General features: G+C 30.3%; 1 protein-coding gene across 10 annotated transcripts; it reads right to left on the reverse strand.

Moving 5' to 3' along the window:
• Positions 1–807: 807 nt before the first annotated feature.
• Positions 808–19502, reverse strand: LOC139489554 (EF-hand calcium-binding domain-containing protein 6-like). 10 transcript variants are annotated; one of them, XM_071276101.1, is made up of 17 exons: positions 19011–19472; positions 15718–15809; positions 14430–14527; positions 12969–13226; positions 12239–12376; positions 10521–10630; positions 10089–10130; positions 9504–9548; positions 7672–7817; positions 7148–7344; positions 6341–6451; positions 5628–5804; positions 4787–5071; positions 4094–4337; positions 3493–3665; positions 2947–3118; positions 808–2298 (listed from the first exon to the last, which is right to left on the reverse strand). In XM_071276101.1, the coding sequence occupies exons 1-17, from the start codon at positions 19354–19356 to the stop codon at positions 2056–2058; spliced, it is 2877 nt and encodes a 958-aa protein (XP_071132202.1). In that variant the 5' UTR covers positions 19357–19472; the 3' UTR covers positions 808–2055. The 10 variants fall into 10 exon arrangements, with proteins under 10 accessions (XP_071132202.1, XP_071132201.1, XP_071132207.1 ...); XM_071276100.1 differs by having other exon boundaries at positions 7136–7344; XM_071276106.1 differs by lacking the exon at positions 10089–10130 and having other exon boundaries at positions 19011–19485.

Genomic DNA, 19502 nt, shown 5'->3' on the forward strand with positions numbered 1-19502 from the left:
AAACACATTTAAGACCTGTAGGCTAAAAAAGCTTTAACTATACAATTTCTTAATGCTTATTCTATGTGCGTGGGGAGAGGTGGTAAAGATTTCAGTTTAATTTCATAACATTTTTCATAAAAAATCATATTTTTTCCAAATTAAACTGATGTCATATTAGGTTGGATTTACATCAAACTTGAAGGTTTATAAAAAAAAGAAGATGTGGTATGATTGACAATGAGACAAATCATCCACCAAAGACAAAATGACATAGAAGTTAACAACAACAGGTCACTGTACGACCTTCAACAATGAGCATAATTCATACTGCATAGTTGGCCACCAAATAACAAATTTAAAACAATTCAAACCAGAAAACTAATTTCCCGATTCATGTACAAAACATAAACAAACAAAAATTGATATACAAACAAATGACAACCACTGAGTTACTGGCTATTGACTTCGGACAGGTACATACAGAATGTGGCGGGTTAAACCAATCCTTTCTCTAACCTTGGACAGTGTTGTAATAGCACAACATACGAACAACTTAAAAAAACAGCTGAAATGATCATATTGATACATAACAGAAAAAGATGTAACAAAAACACAGACTGGATGTGGCAATAAGACACTAAGTGCAGATCTAAGAGTACCAGTATGTAGATATTCATTTAAACATTCTTTACTAGTAATCTTTTGGTGGACAATTTTATCACAGAAATCAGCCAATTAATATGTTGTATTTGAAATCACTAGTTCATAGTTAGGACCAGGTCAAAAGTAATTTCAGTGTAAATAGTATATATAAGAAAAGAGTACTTGTAAACATACAACAAATTTAATGTCAAAACATAAAAAAATCAGTCAATAGCTGACAAACAGAAAGACAAAATATATAGTTCTGTAACCACATGTTGTAACAAGAAAATGACAGATTGTACGGACTCGTAGAAAAAAAATCACATATAACAGATTGTCTTGTGCCGGAGGATTGTATGGTAAATTTTATATGCTCTTGATGAATATGAAATGACAGTTTCAATCAGTAAATAATATTCTTTAAAACAATCTCATATATGTTAAGTTTTTTTTTTCGTAAAATACATTAAGAAAGTTGCAGTAATAGATAGTCACCAAAGAATATAATATAAAAAGAGAGAACTTATTCTACAAAATTAACAAAGGCACTTATAATAATAATTAATACAGAGAGTTATACAGGAAAGAATCCGATAAATATCACAGCTATAAAATATCACAGTTCATAAACACAATATAAAAACATTCTTTTTAAAATCTGATAATACTGTTATAGACAATATACATTTGATGGACGGAATGAAATCAAATTTGAGCAAAGCGAAAAAAAATGTAATATCTATTTTAAAATGGATTATATGGAAAATACATGATTTTTGTACAATAAAAAAATTCTCAATCATACAACTGAAAATGATGGCAGCTTAATATATGGATAATATGCCAAAATCCTTAGTTGAAATATAGTAAAAATCTGGACTTAAAAGCAAAATAAACCTAACTTCCACATTTTTTCAAAGATTTTTTTACTAAGGTGGTGATAATGAACATTTGCAGGATATAAATATGAAGAAATTTACAGATATTTGTTGGTCGGATGATATTGGGGAATCTCACATTTGTACAACAAACACATTCAGGCCCTTCTTGCATTCCTTGAAAAAAAAACATTTTAAGAAAATCATAAAATCATAAAATTTGAGAAGTTTTTTAACCAGCTATAATAAAAAAAAATTAAATTCATTTTTTTTTTGGCAACTTCAGTCAAAACAAAAAAAAATAACCTTCTGAATATAGAAATAAAGTAAAACTTCATACATAAGTTACATTTAAGCCACAATTGTCATAATTAGATAGAATACCCATTGGAAAAAATATATATAACTCAAATATACACCATATTCTCTCACTCTCATTCAACTTGTATGCATCATTCAACCAAAAGTCAAACATCTCATATACAAGTTCCAAGTTGAGTCACTTACAAAGATTAAAAAAATCAGTTTATGTTAAATTTAGCAACACTTATTAAATTTGTTTTACACTTTGTCGAGTTGGAGGTTTTAGTACTTCGTCAACAAATTTTTCATAAGATATTTTTCCAGACATGTTATTATCAAACTGTGTCAATACATGGTAAACTTCTTCTTCATCTAGAATGACGTTAGCAAGTTTCAAGACGGATCTGAACTCATTCACATTGAGGTACCCATCATTAGCTCTATCTAACTTCTTGAAAGCCCTTCGTATATTCTTCCAGTCTCCAGCCAGCTGAAATAAATAAAGTTTCAATGTAATGTATTGTTTGAATAATCAACAAAGCTTTTAAATTCATGTTAAATTTTATATATTTTTAAATTCATATTAAATTTGATATATTTCTAATTGATTGATTGATTGTTTCTTAACAGCCTTGCACTTTGCATATTGAAGATGATATTGTGGTCATGTGATCAGACTAATTTGATTTTTAATGGCTAAAGGGTTCTCAAGATATAGCTTTTTTGAGATGGCCAAGTCTTTACAGTTTCTTTTCTAAATGCCTGTGCTTGGCAAAGATACAGAAAATAACAATTCCACTTTCTCATTTTTACTCTGTATAGAAAGCTATGACCTTCTTGTATTTTTAAGGCTGACAATAAATTGTTCTGATATCAAATATTATTTTCGTTGTCACTGAGTACCGTAGACTAAGAAAGAGTCACCCTCAGTCCTGATATCTTAATTTTTCTATAAATTTGAGCAACTACAATATTCTGAGATTTATTTCTCTTACTTTTATGGTTTCATATACTTTCAACACAATGATTATTGCAATTACCAAGATTTCTTTTTTTTATATTGCAATGTCGCAAATCAATGCCATGTTTTAGTGATGTGGTAGACACAGTCTTAGGGAACACTTATATATTGACTAACTTTTTGTCTAAGTTTTGATGTAATTCCATGTAATCCTTTCTGTGGAGGTTCCCCAATGTCTGCTATAGGTATCTCAGGCTGTGGATGTTGTAACAAAGACAGCATATTATTGCCATGGCGCCACATCTGTTTCTTCAGGGCAAATGGTTTCAAAAATTCTATATATGATACTCTAAAAGTGAAGTAAAAATGCATATTTTATTAAAAGGAAGAATTGCAGTGTGCTGTTAAACATAGAAAAGTTCATGTAGAGTCTGACTTTAGTAAGTCTCAAGAAAAGAGGATTGCGACTTCATAATAAGAATCATCTAAACTGTGATGCTGATATTCTATAAGATAGTCTACTCTTAAAGAAATCTTGATTAGTTAGGTTTTTAGAAAAATCAGAAAGGGAACATTATTCATTTTTGTCTATTGTCAAGATTATGACTTGTTTTTTAAGTACTTGAACAATAGTTTTTAATCATATATCTCTTTTGTAAAAAGGATTTCATACATTTTTAACAAATGAAAAATTTTCCAAATCAAAGAAAAGGTTGGTCTTACCTGCCATCCTGTCGAATTTCAAATTTATCACTTAGTGATCTAGTTTCAAATTCACTAAGATGAACACATAACTCAGTAAGGACATCCTTAAACTCCTCCCTCGTTACATAGCCTGTACCATAGGGGTCCATCCCTACAAACTCTTTACGTAGCTCCTCCCACATATAGTCAATCTAAAAATATAAAGCAAGAAGTTTTAAAAAATTGATATATAGAATTAATCATAATTGTGCTATCAGAGGATCAATTATCAGCATGTTTAAATTTATTTTTCTTATATTTTGTATGCAATGTGAACAATTCTTACTGATACTGACTCTGTCCAAATCTCTGATAAAAGCTTCATTAAAAAAAAACCACTTGCATTTTGTTAATGATGTGGTCTAGAACTGCATTTCAATCTCAATAAGAGAATAGTAAACTTAATCATAGAAATTTATAAGCAGCCAATAAAAAAAAGCCTGTATTGGATTTTTCTCCTAAGAATGAGGCTAATTTCTTTCTTGATTTAGTTTTTTTCAAACAAACCAGGACACCTTTAAGAGACCTACTACTGCTGTGGAGATGTACAAAATACCATGATATCCTAATATTATTTTACCTTTGATCTTAGACTATCTTGTAACATATCAGCAGCACAGTTTAATTTTCTGGATCTGATCATGAAATCGGCATCACCTTTTCTTGGAGGCTGGACCTTGGCATTAGGGAAGTGGGCAGATCTTGCAGAGAAACCAAAATGTCTTACAAACTGTAAGTAGTCTAAGGTCTTGTCTGTGTTTGTGATAAATGTTTTCCATAATTCTCTAATTTCACCTCGAGAAATCTCTGGTTTTATATCAAATCTACAATGAAACAACGGATAAAAAAATATTTTTTTGCATCAGAGAGCTGTCTTTATATAACGTCATATCCAAATAATTTTGTCAGAAAGAGGATCAAGGGTAAAAAAAAGGAATATTCAAAAGGACAAATACCATGGCATATAAAGGAATTTTAAGCATATCCACTGGAAGTTTTGAAAAACATGCAAATTCTATTGAAATAAGGAAAAAGGGTTAGAATATGCAAAAAAATACTCTGACTGCCAACGAATCAAAATCCAGCATTCTTATATATAAGGTGTAATTACCAAATTAACATAAATTATGATAATTCTTTGGTTAATTTTTGGTAAATTCATATTGTTATAAAAAAATATTTATCTAAAATGTTAGAAAAAAAACAATCTATTCTATACGTTTCATTTCAACCTTTTAAAATATTTTGGTAGATATAAGGTCAATGATCATACCTGTTTAATAGCTGGAACATCAACTCTTGAGTTAGTCTTTTGGTATTTATCTCATCTAATTCCTGGTAAGCTCTTTCTACATCCTGGAACTTACGAGTCAGTAGATCTTTGACAAGGTTGAATAATTCTTCATTACTCCTCTTGCGTGAAGTGTAATCTAATGGTTCTTCCTCCACGACCAGTCTGTCAGCCTGTGTTTGTACCAACTCTTCCATTATGTTAGGAATAGGAGCAGGGACAGGACCAGTACCCTGTTTCTTACCAAATAAACTTGGTGCCATTCCCCTAAAACAATATATAGAAATGATTAAAATGTACTCAAAACTGTTGCATTTCAAAAGGAAAAGGATAGAGATAGGTAAAACAATATCATCCAAACCACTTAACATAAAAATCTATCTTATGTCATCCTTCACTTACTCAAATTAAATTCATCACATTTGTTATTATCTGATTGATATAGTGTGCAGATGTTTTCTTTTATCAATACAAGTGAAACTGCAAGCTACAACTCACTGGTGATACCCCACCCGCCCAGGAAGTTATTGAGTGATGAATCTCAAAACATATCACACGGTAAAGCTGACTTATATACACCCTGAAACCAAATTTCAGAAATCCCTACGATGTAGTTCTTCAGAAAAATGAGAATAAAAATATTCATGTGACAGACGGATGGATGGTAGGATTGACAGATTGACAGAGGTAAAACAGTATACCCCCACCACTTTTTTTAAAGCAGGGGCATAATAAATGTACCCCAGAATGGCCTAATGACAACATTATGTGTTCTAAAATGTTTTAAAAGCCTTAACATATCCATACTTAAATCTGTACTTACTTTGTATCAAAGAACTGTAGAAATTCTGCATATTTAACATTGCCATCCTCATCTAGTGGTAACCTATCAAGGAATGACTCATACTGGTCATCACGGAGGGTCAGGCTAAATCTGCTCTCTATCGCAGCTCTAAACTCTTCCTGGCTTATCACATTAGTGTTGTGGCTGTCTATGCTCCTGTTGAAGTAAGAGGTCAGAATATAGATGGATTAAACCTATGTTGTTTATTTCTTCAAAGGAATTACTTTATTTCATTACAGACAAGAAGTTTTTAAAAATACAACGTTTTTCCAATCATTTCACATCTTCTTATTTTTATATTGGTTTATCACAATATTGTGGCTGCAATTTATTTAGCTGTATCACAGTAGCACATGTCTTTTTATTCTTAAAACAGCTTTATTTGGATATTAACTTTTCAACTGTTCATAGTGCACTGTCATACATATCTTCTGTTCACATCAAAATTTCAGACAGTGACCAGTAGAAATAAGGAAAGATATCATAAAGTGACCTATAGCTTCTTAAATCTGCTTCGTTTGGACTCGGTAGGATAGTTGTCTCATTGGCAATCATACAATATCTCCTTATTTCATAAATGAATGGCATGCTTTGCAAATAATTAGTTACTTTTAGTATTTTGGTTTTTGAAAATACTGATATCCCCTCTCTACAATTTGTGAAAAACTCTTATAAAATAGTGATTTACTTACTTGAGTGTACCCAATAATGATAAGAAATCTCTTTGGAACATGTTCATTAGCTGTACTTCAATGCCACTAATGGTAGACACATTACCAGGACTAGCAGGTCTATCTCCAACCCTATTTACAGATATATACATACATTTAAATATAGGTTATAATAAAAACAACTTTGGTTCAAATGTAAATAGATGGTTTTTTTTATATTTGTGTCACTTGGCTGCTGTCTTGTTGACGTATACCCCATCTGTTACTCACAATTAGCATCAATTGTAGTTGACATATTCTAAACATATTAAATGATCAATATATTTCATATGGCTATTATTTTCCAAAATGTTTAAGATCTTTTTATTTTGATAATAATATAAAATGTTGAGAATAAAGGTTTCATGTAATAATAATATATCTTGTTTTCAAAATTATCTAGTTATCCTTCTTTGAACATAAAAATTTATAACAAATCTAAAAGTGAACCACACAAAACACTAATTCAGAAACCACACTGAAGTGCTGTTATGATTCCTAATCTCTATAACAATGTTGATGTTTTCACAATAAATTATCTAGCAACAATTCAGTGCATAGACACCAACAGTAGTGCTACCATACAAACTACAATACCTAGACACCACACAATCTACAGAGAAGTGCATGGTTACCAAACATGTTGTCTTGGTAACTGATTTGAGCATGGTTACCATTCATGTTGTCATGGTATCCGCTCTAGAGTGCACACAGTCTACATGGATAACCCAGTACAAACAGTGCATCACCTCTAGAGATAATTATATTAATAGTTACAATCTGACTAGCCTGTGTTTTTTACTGTTCAGTATGTTGTGGGTCATTCCTGCTTCAGATCTATCCTGGAATCTATGTAAAAATTCCCTGTAAGGTACCCCATCACGTTGTGGTTTGACACTACATCTTGATAAGAATGCTGACAACAACTTCTTCTCTAAATTCAAACCATATTTACATAATACTTCTAAGAAGCCATCAAATGTTACCTAAGGAAGAAAAGGGAATGAAACCATAAGTTAATGATCAATGCTTATAATAAACACCAGTCACGCCAGTGGTAAATACATTTAAGAAATTTGCTAATGTTAAACCACCATAGTAATAAATTTGATTATGTGCTAATGTTTAATCACCAGAGGTATAAAATTAAATGATGAGTTATCTCCCTTATGTAGGAAAATTTAAATACATATGTTTGCCAATGAACAAAAGATCTGAAAATATTTATTAACATAGGTGATAACCAGTTCACAAGGACGGTAACCGTGGCTAATAGTCAGTAATTTTTCTTGTCAAAATATTTAAACACTTACAAGACCATTATTTTTGGCATCTCTGGCTTCAAATGCATCCTTCATCTGTACACATCCTTCTCTAAACTTGTTCTTCAACCATCTTTCTACATCTAAGGACTGTTTTCTCTCTATTTCCTTCTTTCTTGGTGTACGAGAAGACGTAACTGTTCAAAAACAATTTGGTATCATTTCAATAAAATAGAGGGTGCAAGTGACAATTTTGAAAAAGTTATTGAAACAGAGTCTTTATATAACATACTAGAGTAAATCAAAAGGGTGTTATATATCATAGTGAATTCTGATAAATAAAGAATAGACAACTATTGATGGTTTTATTGATAGGCTGTTGGTTACCAATAATAAACTTATTAAGGTTGAATCATCTGACCAGGCATCTTTTGTTTTGGCAGAGACAAAAATAGACAATATATATTTTTTGCAATAAAACATTAAAATGTCTTAATAAAATATTTACAAACAAATTTCATAGAAAAGAAAAATGGGGTCAATTAAAAGTGGTAATTTTTGTGAAAACAATATACAATTTGTAGGTAATTTATCATAAAATCTATTATAACATTTTATTATCTCAGTTATTTCCCTTGATATATCAAATTCATTTTTTTTTTGGCTGTTTCTGACCATGATTAAAATATATATTTTACCAATTTATTACATTGATGTTTGCTAATTTAAGCCAAAGCGGTGTCCAAGATTGGTGCCGAAATTTCCATATTTCTTCAAAATGGTTCAAAAGGCTAACAAATGTATAAAGAGTGCCACTAAAAGAGCAATATTGCTATGATATTATTTTTTTTTTATATAAAACATTGTGTATTTATATGGTGCTTTAATGTTTCAAACTGTACAAATTTAACAATTACAACAAACTAACTACAACCTTAGTCAGTTGAAATCTGAAAAGCTGTGGTATATATAAGCATTAATATAAAATCCATAACTGCATCATTATTTTATCTTAAGAATGATGCAACACAATAAAACAAAATGTCTTTTAAATATCATTGATTAATAATGTAATGAAAATTAAATGTATTAATCTATGTAATGTAATGATAGGTTTCAGTCAGTAAAATCAGCCTGAATTAGCAAACATATCCAATGAATTTAGACCTGTTGATTTTTTACGAATTCAGCAGTGCATTTGATTGACCTTGTTGACCTAGGGAGAACAATGTTTTTATCATATTGTGTTTCAAATTTGTTAATGTCATTTTGTTGCTTTGTTTCACATGTTTCAAAACTACGCATTTTACAAACTAACTGCAAACTCAGACAGTTGAATTCTGAAGCATTTCTTCATTTCAAAATATGACAATTTCAGTATTAGGGACATGTATATAACAAAGCCTATATTTTCCATAGTTCTAACTCAAAAATTCACTTAAAGCACATAAAACCTTTATTTTTGCAGTTAGAGAAAATTTTAATTGAAAAAAGTCTGTTTAAAATGAACAAAAGAATTTCTAAATTCGACATTCTTTACATGGTCATGTTACTTTGATATTCTAAATTTAAATGTCTTTTCAAAACCAGCTCATATTCTAATCTCAAGCAATATGATATAATGTATGTATAAAAAATTGAAATCTAAATCCTGATAATCCCACTAGTTAATTTCTAAAATAAAAGAAATCATTCAACCGAATATTAATCTGTCAACAGGGTATTATGACACCAACAATGAGTGGTTTTGGTAAATGGGACTCTATTTAACCCATGAAATTTCATATGACCCAGTAAACTGATTACAAAATGTGTTAAAGAGCAGATTTTACTTCAAATACAAGCCTATTATGTTGGACAACATCAGCATGACAAATCCTTACCTCTTGCTATACCTGAACCAGGCTTAGTTTCTTTATATTGAGATCCTAAATTTATTCAAAATCATTTAAAAAAAAAGCACAGTGAGATGTATTTCTTTTAAAATTTTACTTATTAATAAGTGAACTGAACCAATTTCAGATACAAGATATCACAAGATAAATCTTTGAGTACAAAATGAAAAACCTGTTTTCTGTGAACCGTAAAATGTTATATATATAATAGTCTCAAAAATGTCATTCTCCTTTTTAAAGATTGATAAGAAAAATGAAAAAAAAATGACTCTTATCTACCTTTCACTCAATTTATTGGTTTGGACTAGAAGTGAAATATAAGATTATAATAAAAAAACAAAATGTATAATTAAAGTATAAAAACTACAAGTAAAAAATATCTATATCTTATTCAGTGTGCAAAATCCTTACCCAGTATCATGCTAGGCATTCTAGAATTTAAACTAGACATGCTAGAACTAAAGCTAAAACCTACAAAGACCAATGGATGTTTCAAACCCAAATCACTCTTGCTAATATTTATAATAATGTATAATTTTCCATCCAGCCAAAGATGATAATCGATATCCTTACCTTGGGACTGACCTACTCGTGTTGTCTTGTTTAGATATTGTCCTAAATTTAATAATAAATCTACATTCTTTCTCTTTTCTCTCTTTTTTTAATATTTATAATATAAAATTTCACAATAAGATTTTTGTTTTCTTTTACAGAAATTAGGAAAAAAATGCTTTTGCTGGTTATTTAAGATATTACTAATTAATAAACATTTTTTTTTTTCATTTGAGTATCATACCGAGTAATTTAATTCATGTTACAATCATTAATTGAAATAGTTTTTAGATGCAAAAATGTATTTTAAACTGCTTGGCAGAATTAATACACATAAGTTTTAAACATGTACCATGTTGTATATGTACCAGTAGTTTTTTTATACTGCCAGCTCTATGAAAGTTACAACATAACCAAGTTAGAATATAAATTAGGCATGACCAAAGAACTTACTTTCATTAATAGGTGACAGCCTTCCATTTTCTCCATTTTCTTGAAGAGTTATTCCCAGAGCTTTCAAGAAAGTTTCAGAACTAATTGTTCCAGAGTTAGAAGGATCATACCTGAAAAATGAAAGAATGTTTATAAATGTAAGGAGATGTTGAATTAATGTCAATGAGAAAACTATTCAAAGTTCAAATGAAGTGGATGTAAGCAAATTTAGGTAACTGTATATGTTACATAATTAAAACAAAGTATGCATAAAGATTTAAAGGAAATTTCTTGCATGAAGAATGAGGCAAGGAAGTCAGTTCTGTGTTTCACATCTCTTTACAGTAGCTTTGTTTTATTATCAATAATCATATATACAAAGATTTGTATTGTGTTTGCAAGCCAGTAAATATGCTTCTGGAAACCGGATCTGCACAGCTCGCTGATCTGATCTGGTGCTATAACAGATATCTTGGATACTAATGAAATTGAAATTTATACTTTAATCCTGTTATCTGTATATTCAAATTGTATTAACTGTATAGACATTTTGTGATAACCAAAGCTATGTCTGTGACATTTACAATATATGTTTCCTTAAAATTATATGTATTATGCTTTAGGTTTATAAAGTTTTCATGTTGCTAGCTATATGTCTAAAATAAATCAATCAGTCAAAATTTTATGTAAGGTTTAACTATTTATTGTCTGTCTGAAATGCTTTGCAAAGTATAATTACTGCCTGATTTAAGGGCTTACATGAAAAACCAGAAACAGTAGCAAAGAAAACATTCTCTGTAACAATAAGTGGTAGATGGTTTTTTTTAACTTATAAATGTGATAGACCCTAAAGTGAAAATCCATGAACTTAACAATGAATACCTTCGATAAATTATTAATAAAATGAAAATACAAACAGTTTAGCATGGTCATTCAGATGATTGTTCCTGAGTTTTTAAATGCATGCATTTGAATGTATGTATTACCATGGCTAATTTCTATAAGGAGTAATACTTTTAAATGACATGCAGGTCAACCACTACTTCAACATATTATTTTACAATGGATCAAACCTTGTCCTGGCCTTTGTTTATTTACTATAAGATAAATGCCTAATATGGAATAAATGTTTTGTGATTTCTATGAAAAGAAATTGATTATACTTCATATTATTGAATAGCTTTGTGTGTTTACATTTGACAAATTTTTAAATGACCATTTTGTGTTGACATGAGAAGTATGTTTACCTAACTACTAGATAGTCAATATAAAGGTATGAAATTAATCCTACACCAGGATATTTTAATCTTACATAGGACTATGTCCATTTACCTATAATCCGAATAACTTCATGTAATACTACTTGAACCTTAACAGTTTTTTTTTTTTTATAATAGTGAATTTATCACACTTTGACACCATAAGGATTTAAGGTTCTAAACTGTATAATTGCAAAACTATGTAAAATTTAACAAAAAGTTTGAAAGAGTTAAAAAAGAGGAATTCCTTAATTTTTTTATCTGTTAATCTCTGAGGTTATATATTTCTTTCATAACATGGAATGAAGGGCATCTTGCTTTTTGATGTCAGATCAATTTCTCATTTTGATAGCTTCCATAGCTCCAAATCGTATTTAACATATAAATACTGTATAAAATGTATCAACTGGGTTTTTTTACATGCTAAAGAAATAAAAACAATAAACAGACATATAAAATAATAAAGAAAAGTATACTAACTTTTTCCACAATTTTTCAAACTCAGTATCCTCCATATAAAACATAAGTTTGTTAAGCATTTGTTTGAACTCTGGTTTCATAATACGACCTGATCCGCCTGGGTTTAGCTGGGGTATTAAATCTGCTATATCCAAGAATCTGAAAAATACAATGACATATTACTTTTTTTAACTTGGTTTTAAAGGATACAGTAAAGAAAAACTTTTCTTAACTTTTTATTAAAGAATTTGAATGACTAAAACATGAACATATATATATATATATACTAGTAGATATTGATTCTTTGATCAATTTGTAGTAGGAAATAAATTTTCAAAATGTTGAACAATCTTCTTGGTTTCTTTTTAAATTACACAAAACACATCAAAAACTGGATTTGCAGACAATCTATTGTAAAAAATTTATTCTCCTGGTTTAATACAGATTCTTTTGATTCATATAACTAGAACAACTCTGATGTATTTCTTACATATGTTTTAAATACTAAGAGATGATATAGCACGCAATTAGATTACCAAGAAAACTATAATAATTTCTCAACTTTGTCTTAACGATTGCAAACTTTAAGACTATATGAGCCTGCCTAACAATAAAAACTTCATTTCTAAGAAGACCCCCTTCATAAGTGTGTAGTTAAATGCTCATATTGCAATGTCCATATACCAAAAACAGCCACCTTCAACCTCCAATTTTACTCTTAATATATGTTAGTCCCTGAATTTATATTTACCTCTGTTTTGCCTTCTCTTTCAGATTAGAATGAACTTGTATAGATGACATGACTGCCTTATCCTGGTATTGCCTCTGTACTGGGTCCATCCAACCTGGATAATCATTAGGCTCTGGTCCATCACGGAAGTAGGCAAAGAACTCAGTGTAATTAATCACTTGTTTATCTCTTAATCCAATCCTCTCCATCAGCCGATTGTATACATTTTGACTCAGTGAAACGTTTAAAATTGTCACAAGAATTCTATGCAATGCCTCCCTGTAAACAAAATTGGCACTTTAATGATTTTGTTCTCTCAAAAATATGAACTGAAAAAGTTTGAATAATTTAGTGTCTTTCAATAATTGTACCATTTTCTCTCATTTTATTTTAAGGATGTACACCTCTGAGGAGCCAAAAATTTCTAGAATTAAACTTTTTTTCTAAACCTGATTTTTGGGTTTATATGACTGTAAAAAAATAATTGATGAAGAAAAAATCATATGGTAGTGCACTTCTTTTTTTTGCTACGGTCCTCTGAAAGTACCCAATTTTGATGATTTTTCCATTTTTCATCAATTTTTACCCATTTTTGGGCCATTATTGTGAAAAAAATCACAGTTCCACAACTAAACTTTTTTTCATACTCTCAATTAAGTTGAAGGGGACCAATCTGAATAAATTCAACTAAAAAAAACTATAGGTAGGTGTTAATATAAGAAAGTTTTATCATATTTTGATGCTTTTTCGTGTCAAATTTACCATGTTGTCAATTTTGGAAATTTGTGATTTTTCTCTGTTTAAAGAACAAAATGCATATTTTTTCAACTTCCTCGTTATAAATGATTGGAAAAATACATATCTATGAAATTTGAATAGAAAAAGTTATATGGGATGTTTATGTTTCTGGTAAAATCATTTTTTTTGTACCCCTCACCCATTTTACTCAAATTTCACTAAAAAAAAATTGAAAATTTCATTACTCAAAAACTACTTATTGGAAATACACAAGTCTTTCACAGATTGAAGTTTGAATATGATAATTATCAAATTCATTGGTATTTTCCACTAATATCACATGTTTTGGAAATAATTCCAGATTTCAATGAGACTGAAATGTCAGAAGAATACATCCTTAAGTTTATAAAACACCTGTACCATAACAGACCATGTCATCAATACAAATGACAAGGATGTGACTATAAGTTACATCATGACTTCAAAAACTAGGTACCTTAACTAGATTATAGTAAAGCCAAAAAGAGTGTAAGCCAGCACAGATCATGCAAGACCTTTATTGAATTGTTACATTTTGTTATAATTTGGATGAATCATTTAGAACCTGGTTGACAATATTGGCTGTAGTTGTTGTAGGAGTCTGTGAACAGACCTTTACAATAGTCTGACAACTCCTAGTTTGGTCCAACATTTTTCTTGATACCAGGTTTAAAATTATTCTGTGTCAATTAACTAAATAATTACCTGGAAACATTTCCTTTCTGTTCTGGATCATTATCCCTGAACCTTTTCCTGATCTCAAAGTAACTTCCTTTAATTTTTAGTTTTAGACTAGCTTCCAACTAAAATGAATAAATATATAAGTAAAACAAATGTTATTATTTCATGTAGATTCCTTCAAATTTTATTTAGTCATTTAGAAAAAACAACTGAGGGCTGTATTTAAGCTCTTTTTACTTTAGTATCATCATGTCTTAAAGAATCAAATAAATACCACAGGTACATTAGCAATGGATTTTTTAAACTTTTGTTTCTAATATAACATATATTCCTGTAGGACAAAAAATTGTGACGCTAAAATTTTTTACTCTATACAGTGACATGATCACCACAACCATATGAGTTCCCACCATGATCATGATGTTAGACTAATACAAATCTATAAATAAAAAGCCCCAAACGCAAAGTTTCTTAAAAAAAAATTCTACCAGATAAGAGAAGTACCTCATAGCAATGCTGTAATAAAAAAATAACATGAATTTGTGTATATGGAAATATCTATTCCAGCTTCTACTTACTTACATCTTGTATGGTCAAATACTTTTAATAAACTGTTTGGTCTTAAAACATCCTAAACAAGTTTTGAGATAACTGTCAAATATAAATGTCAATTCATGCTCGGAATACATTTTATTCTAAAATGCTTCATTGGAAAGTAAAATGATAGCAATGGAAAACTGTTTAAATTAATTCCATGTCTTAAACTCAGCAATATTTAGGAGAATCAACATAATTATTTTGTATGAATAAAATTATACTGTCACTCATAGCAGTTTTCTTTTTTTCTTGACAGTTTGACCAATGTAGGGTGAGTTACGTTTAGTCTAAGCATGTTAAAGAACCCTTGCAACAATTATCTGATGAGGTCTTGCAAGGCAACATTTCTGATCATATGTAACATACACTTAATTTTCAGTGGCAATTCAAATGTCTTGCCCGTCATCCTAGTCAACCTATCTTTCATAACCTTCCTATTGTATTGTTCTTATCCTGAGTGTACTTGGAATATGTGCAACAGGACGTTAAGCAAACAACAATCAATAATCGTTTTTCCACTAACAAACTGTTCCAACAACATCGTAATTACATGTGTTTGTTCCAATAATGCATTATGAAATTCGTAATACCAACATATAATTAAATGTAAAAACGAACACAAAAAGTGGTATACGATAAAGTTAAAAAGATGCTGGACTTTGGTTACTCATGGGGACAAAAATGCTCAATAACCATCCACTTCCCTTAAACTCACCTCGTCAATTTCCAGTCGACCTTGAGCTGAGGCATTAGACAACCTTGAGGACATACGACTGTCCATTCTGCTTCCCATACCGGCCCTGCTCCCTGAAATACCAATACCATTTAATGACATTATGTATAAAGATGTTAAACATTATCAACGGCTAATCTTAGAGAGTTTAGATTTAAAATCGTCAAGTACATTATGTTTTTCAATACGTTTTTGATTATGATCAAACAGACCATCTTTTATTTTTTTGCTACAGTAGTGCATTTGGAAAGCATACGTTTGTTCAAAAGGTGGATATACATTTTTTACTAGTCGGTGTTTTGGTAAAAAGTAACAAGGAGTATTTTGGTAAAAAGTTACAAGATTATATTTTGTTTACAAATCTAAAAGGCCTGAAAAATCGTGGTGAAAAAACCAACGAGGAATATAAAGAATATTCAACTCCAAGGATGCGTTTCCAAAATTGAAGTCCAATTCACTAGGCCGACAAAAAGGGCATCAAAACATGATCGTATACGAATTAAGGAAAATTAAATTATATTCCCGACTTGGTACAGGTACTTTCCATAGGACAAGTCAATGGCAAGTTGGATGAGTTTACATCACTCAGACCTTCCACTTATGCGACATTTAAATATTTAGATTCAACTACGACTCTTAGGCAGATAACAAAAGCATACAAAAGTTAAGAAAATTTCAATTTTGAAATCTGAACTAATTTTAAAAAGTTACAGTAACACGTGTAAATATACTCGTTTAGCGGTCCTGAGGACAAAACGTCGAGTGTACTGATAGAAACCATGAGCCTATATCCTTAAAGCCTTGTCACGTGTTAAATATTGAATCTCTTACAAAGTGTTATTTGGAAGATTTTTCAACAGTGGCGTATAGGTGGGATGAAAAGTGGAGATTTGGGAAATTTTTGAAAGTGATAAGCGAAAAATAGCTTTTCTATATTCTAGGAAAGTTGGAATCTAACATATTTCGTTTTGTTTTTTTGTCAATATATTTTTATTTTGACAAAATGTTGTGAAAAACGTAATTGCCTTATTCCCTGATTCCTGGTTACACATATCTTTAGAGTTAATGTTCCCAATCAAATCGAAAGTGAGTGGGTATTTAAATTATAGTTACCTTCCCAGAAATCCGACCCCTTAAAATTAGATAAACATGATATATACTTTGTTAATTATTTTGCTATAGTTTCGTTATAATTTATAGATATATATGTATCCCAAGTTGTTAGATATTAATCATGTTCAGTTTATGGCCGAAAATATATTCGTGGTCAAGAACCAATTCGTTTACAACAAACCTTTTTGCATTCATAACTAAATACCACACTGAAAAAATAAGGAAACAGTCTTCGTCTCATAACTTGTTCAGTTTCTTCTCTATTGTATGTCATTGTCAGAAACGCAGACATTATCTGAACTCAAAACTTATGCTTAACCACATGCGTTATCTAAAGTCCTAGAGCTATTTGCTACAATAGTTTAATTCTAGCACGAGAAACATAGTACAGAGGTAATAAGCAGATCAAGATATGCTATCAACATGCATTGATTCCGAGAGGGATGGTTTTGAAAGGCTACAATGAACAAGCTTTATTAACATCTATATGCAGTATATAATCCTTTCAACAGGAATGAAACCTCCTTCACCATTTATCATATGCTTACCACGTGGTATATCCAAGGCAATAGGGCCTTAAAAAGTAAAATTATGTAAATAGTCTGTTGTTTAGTACTACAACCTGCCTTACCCGAAACTTAACAGCATTTACCCGATTGCAGTCTGATAACAAACCTTCATTACAGGGTACTAGTTTTTCATTAGTTTGATGTGTGTGAACATTTTGCTATTTGATAAAGTCTTTCGGTTTTGAATTGTCTTTGGAGTTCGATATTTTTCCTATTTTACTTTGTAGTCATATAATCTTTCACAAAATTATGAGAAATCTACCATTATTTTGTATTGCACTGATAATGCCAAAAAAAACTCAAAGTCAAAAAGACAAACGACCATGCTTAGCTGCTAAGTTGACAGTTTTGATCTCGTGCCAATGGTGCCAGTTTGAATTTCAACTAGTCTCAAAAAGTCTACGTTTGTCTACAGTATATACACCCATCAATTCGCTGTATAAGAATCGAAAAAACACACTTACATTGTTATCTAGGTTTGTATGTTGACAAAAGAATGATAGTAAAAAATACCAACGAAGAAAGCCTGTTACTAGCAAAGAGAACTGATCGTAAGAATAGAAATGTTGAAATTGACATGTTTGTTATCACATCGATAACTTATATAGTTTGTCATTTGTTCATCTCTAGTCCATGTTTCAACATACAATTAACAGAACTTATCGATAGGATTATTTACAATTGATATCCAATGCTTACATTTAAATGAACCAGTTTTGACAAGAAAATAGTTTTTATACATCAATAATTCATTTTTCTAATGTTGAAAACGAAATTATCTGTAATTAATGTATATCTGGTAACACGAAGTGTGCATTTAAAACCTTTGTAGATGTACATGTTGTGATGTTGGTTTTTTTTTAGTATACAGTAATGTTGGTTTTTTTTTTTAAAGTTTATACTGTATCTGTCACATGCTGTTTGGAAGAAAAAGTTGTGCGTCTATACTTTTACTTATTTATTTAACATTAACGACAGTGTCCAGTTACAATCAAAATTCCTGATCTAAACTTTAAAAATTATATCACAATTCGATAACAAAGCAATTCTTTAGTTGAATGATTTTCCTCAAATGTTTTTTTTTTCTGGTAAAGGGGATAAAACGTTGTCAAGTCATTTTTGTTTTCATTATTTTATCTGTACTTTAAAAAAGTAGACAGGGTATAACCCGTTAAAACCCTTGTATTTTTTTAATATAACCATTGAATTGATTGAATGTAAAGAATAATTCAATCAAACAAACAGAAATTGTCGTCTCACATCGAAAGTAAACAGTACATTTCTAAACGATTCGTGTGTTACAGTTTACTGTAAACGGTGATCTAATATTTGATCTTTATATATATCTTAGTTCAGGAAGAATTTGACACTTGAGAAGTCTTAATCTAAAAATTTGTTTGAATAACAAAGAATTGTGTATTGTCGATAGCAAATAAAATAATTTCTCAATGATTAATTCAATTATTTTGATGTCTAATTAGATACCATTGCTGTTTCCAAACAAATTATATGAATATTCCTAAAAATGAACAGTTAAAAGACTTTAGAAATAAATTTAAAAAAGATAATGTAAATCGCCAATCATATACTTACCAAAAAGGGGCATTCTTGTAGTATTTGGATCTCCATGTGTAACTTCGACTCCTTCAGGAATAGAATCATGCGGCATCGCCACCACTTGCTGGTTAACACCAAGTCGACTGTCCCGGCCATAAGAACTTACAGATTTACGTCCAGTGAAATTATTTTCGTTAGCTAATGGTCTTCCTGTTAAAGGTTGTGAATTTGGTCTATGGCTATCACGAGACACCCCACGAACATCCAAGTTACCGGGGCCTGACATACGAGATAAAGGATGTGCAATCTGTGGTAGAGTAATGCCACTTTTATTTGTTCCTAAACCCATCACATTGGGACGGGGTATCCCAACCTGCGACATTTTTGATGTTGTTACTATACCGGTAAACTTTTAATTATTTCTTTCTCCCCTGGACAGGAACCACGACTTCCAATAACTACTGAGTCCTTAGCAACGTTTGCCCGGTTACCCTGTCAGTAATTTGCGCATGTATCGATAAACTATAC

This window comes from Mytilus edulis, chromosome 9, assembly GCF_963676685.1.
Source record: "Mytilus edulis chromosome 9, xbMytEdul2.2, whole genome shotgun sequence".
In the NCBI taxonomy this organism is placed as follows: domain Eukaryota; kingdom Metazoa; phylum Mollusca; class Bivalvia; order Mytilida; family Mytilidae; genus Mytilus; species Mytilus edulis.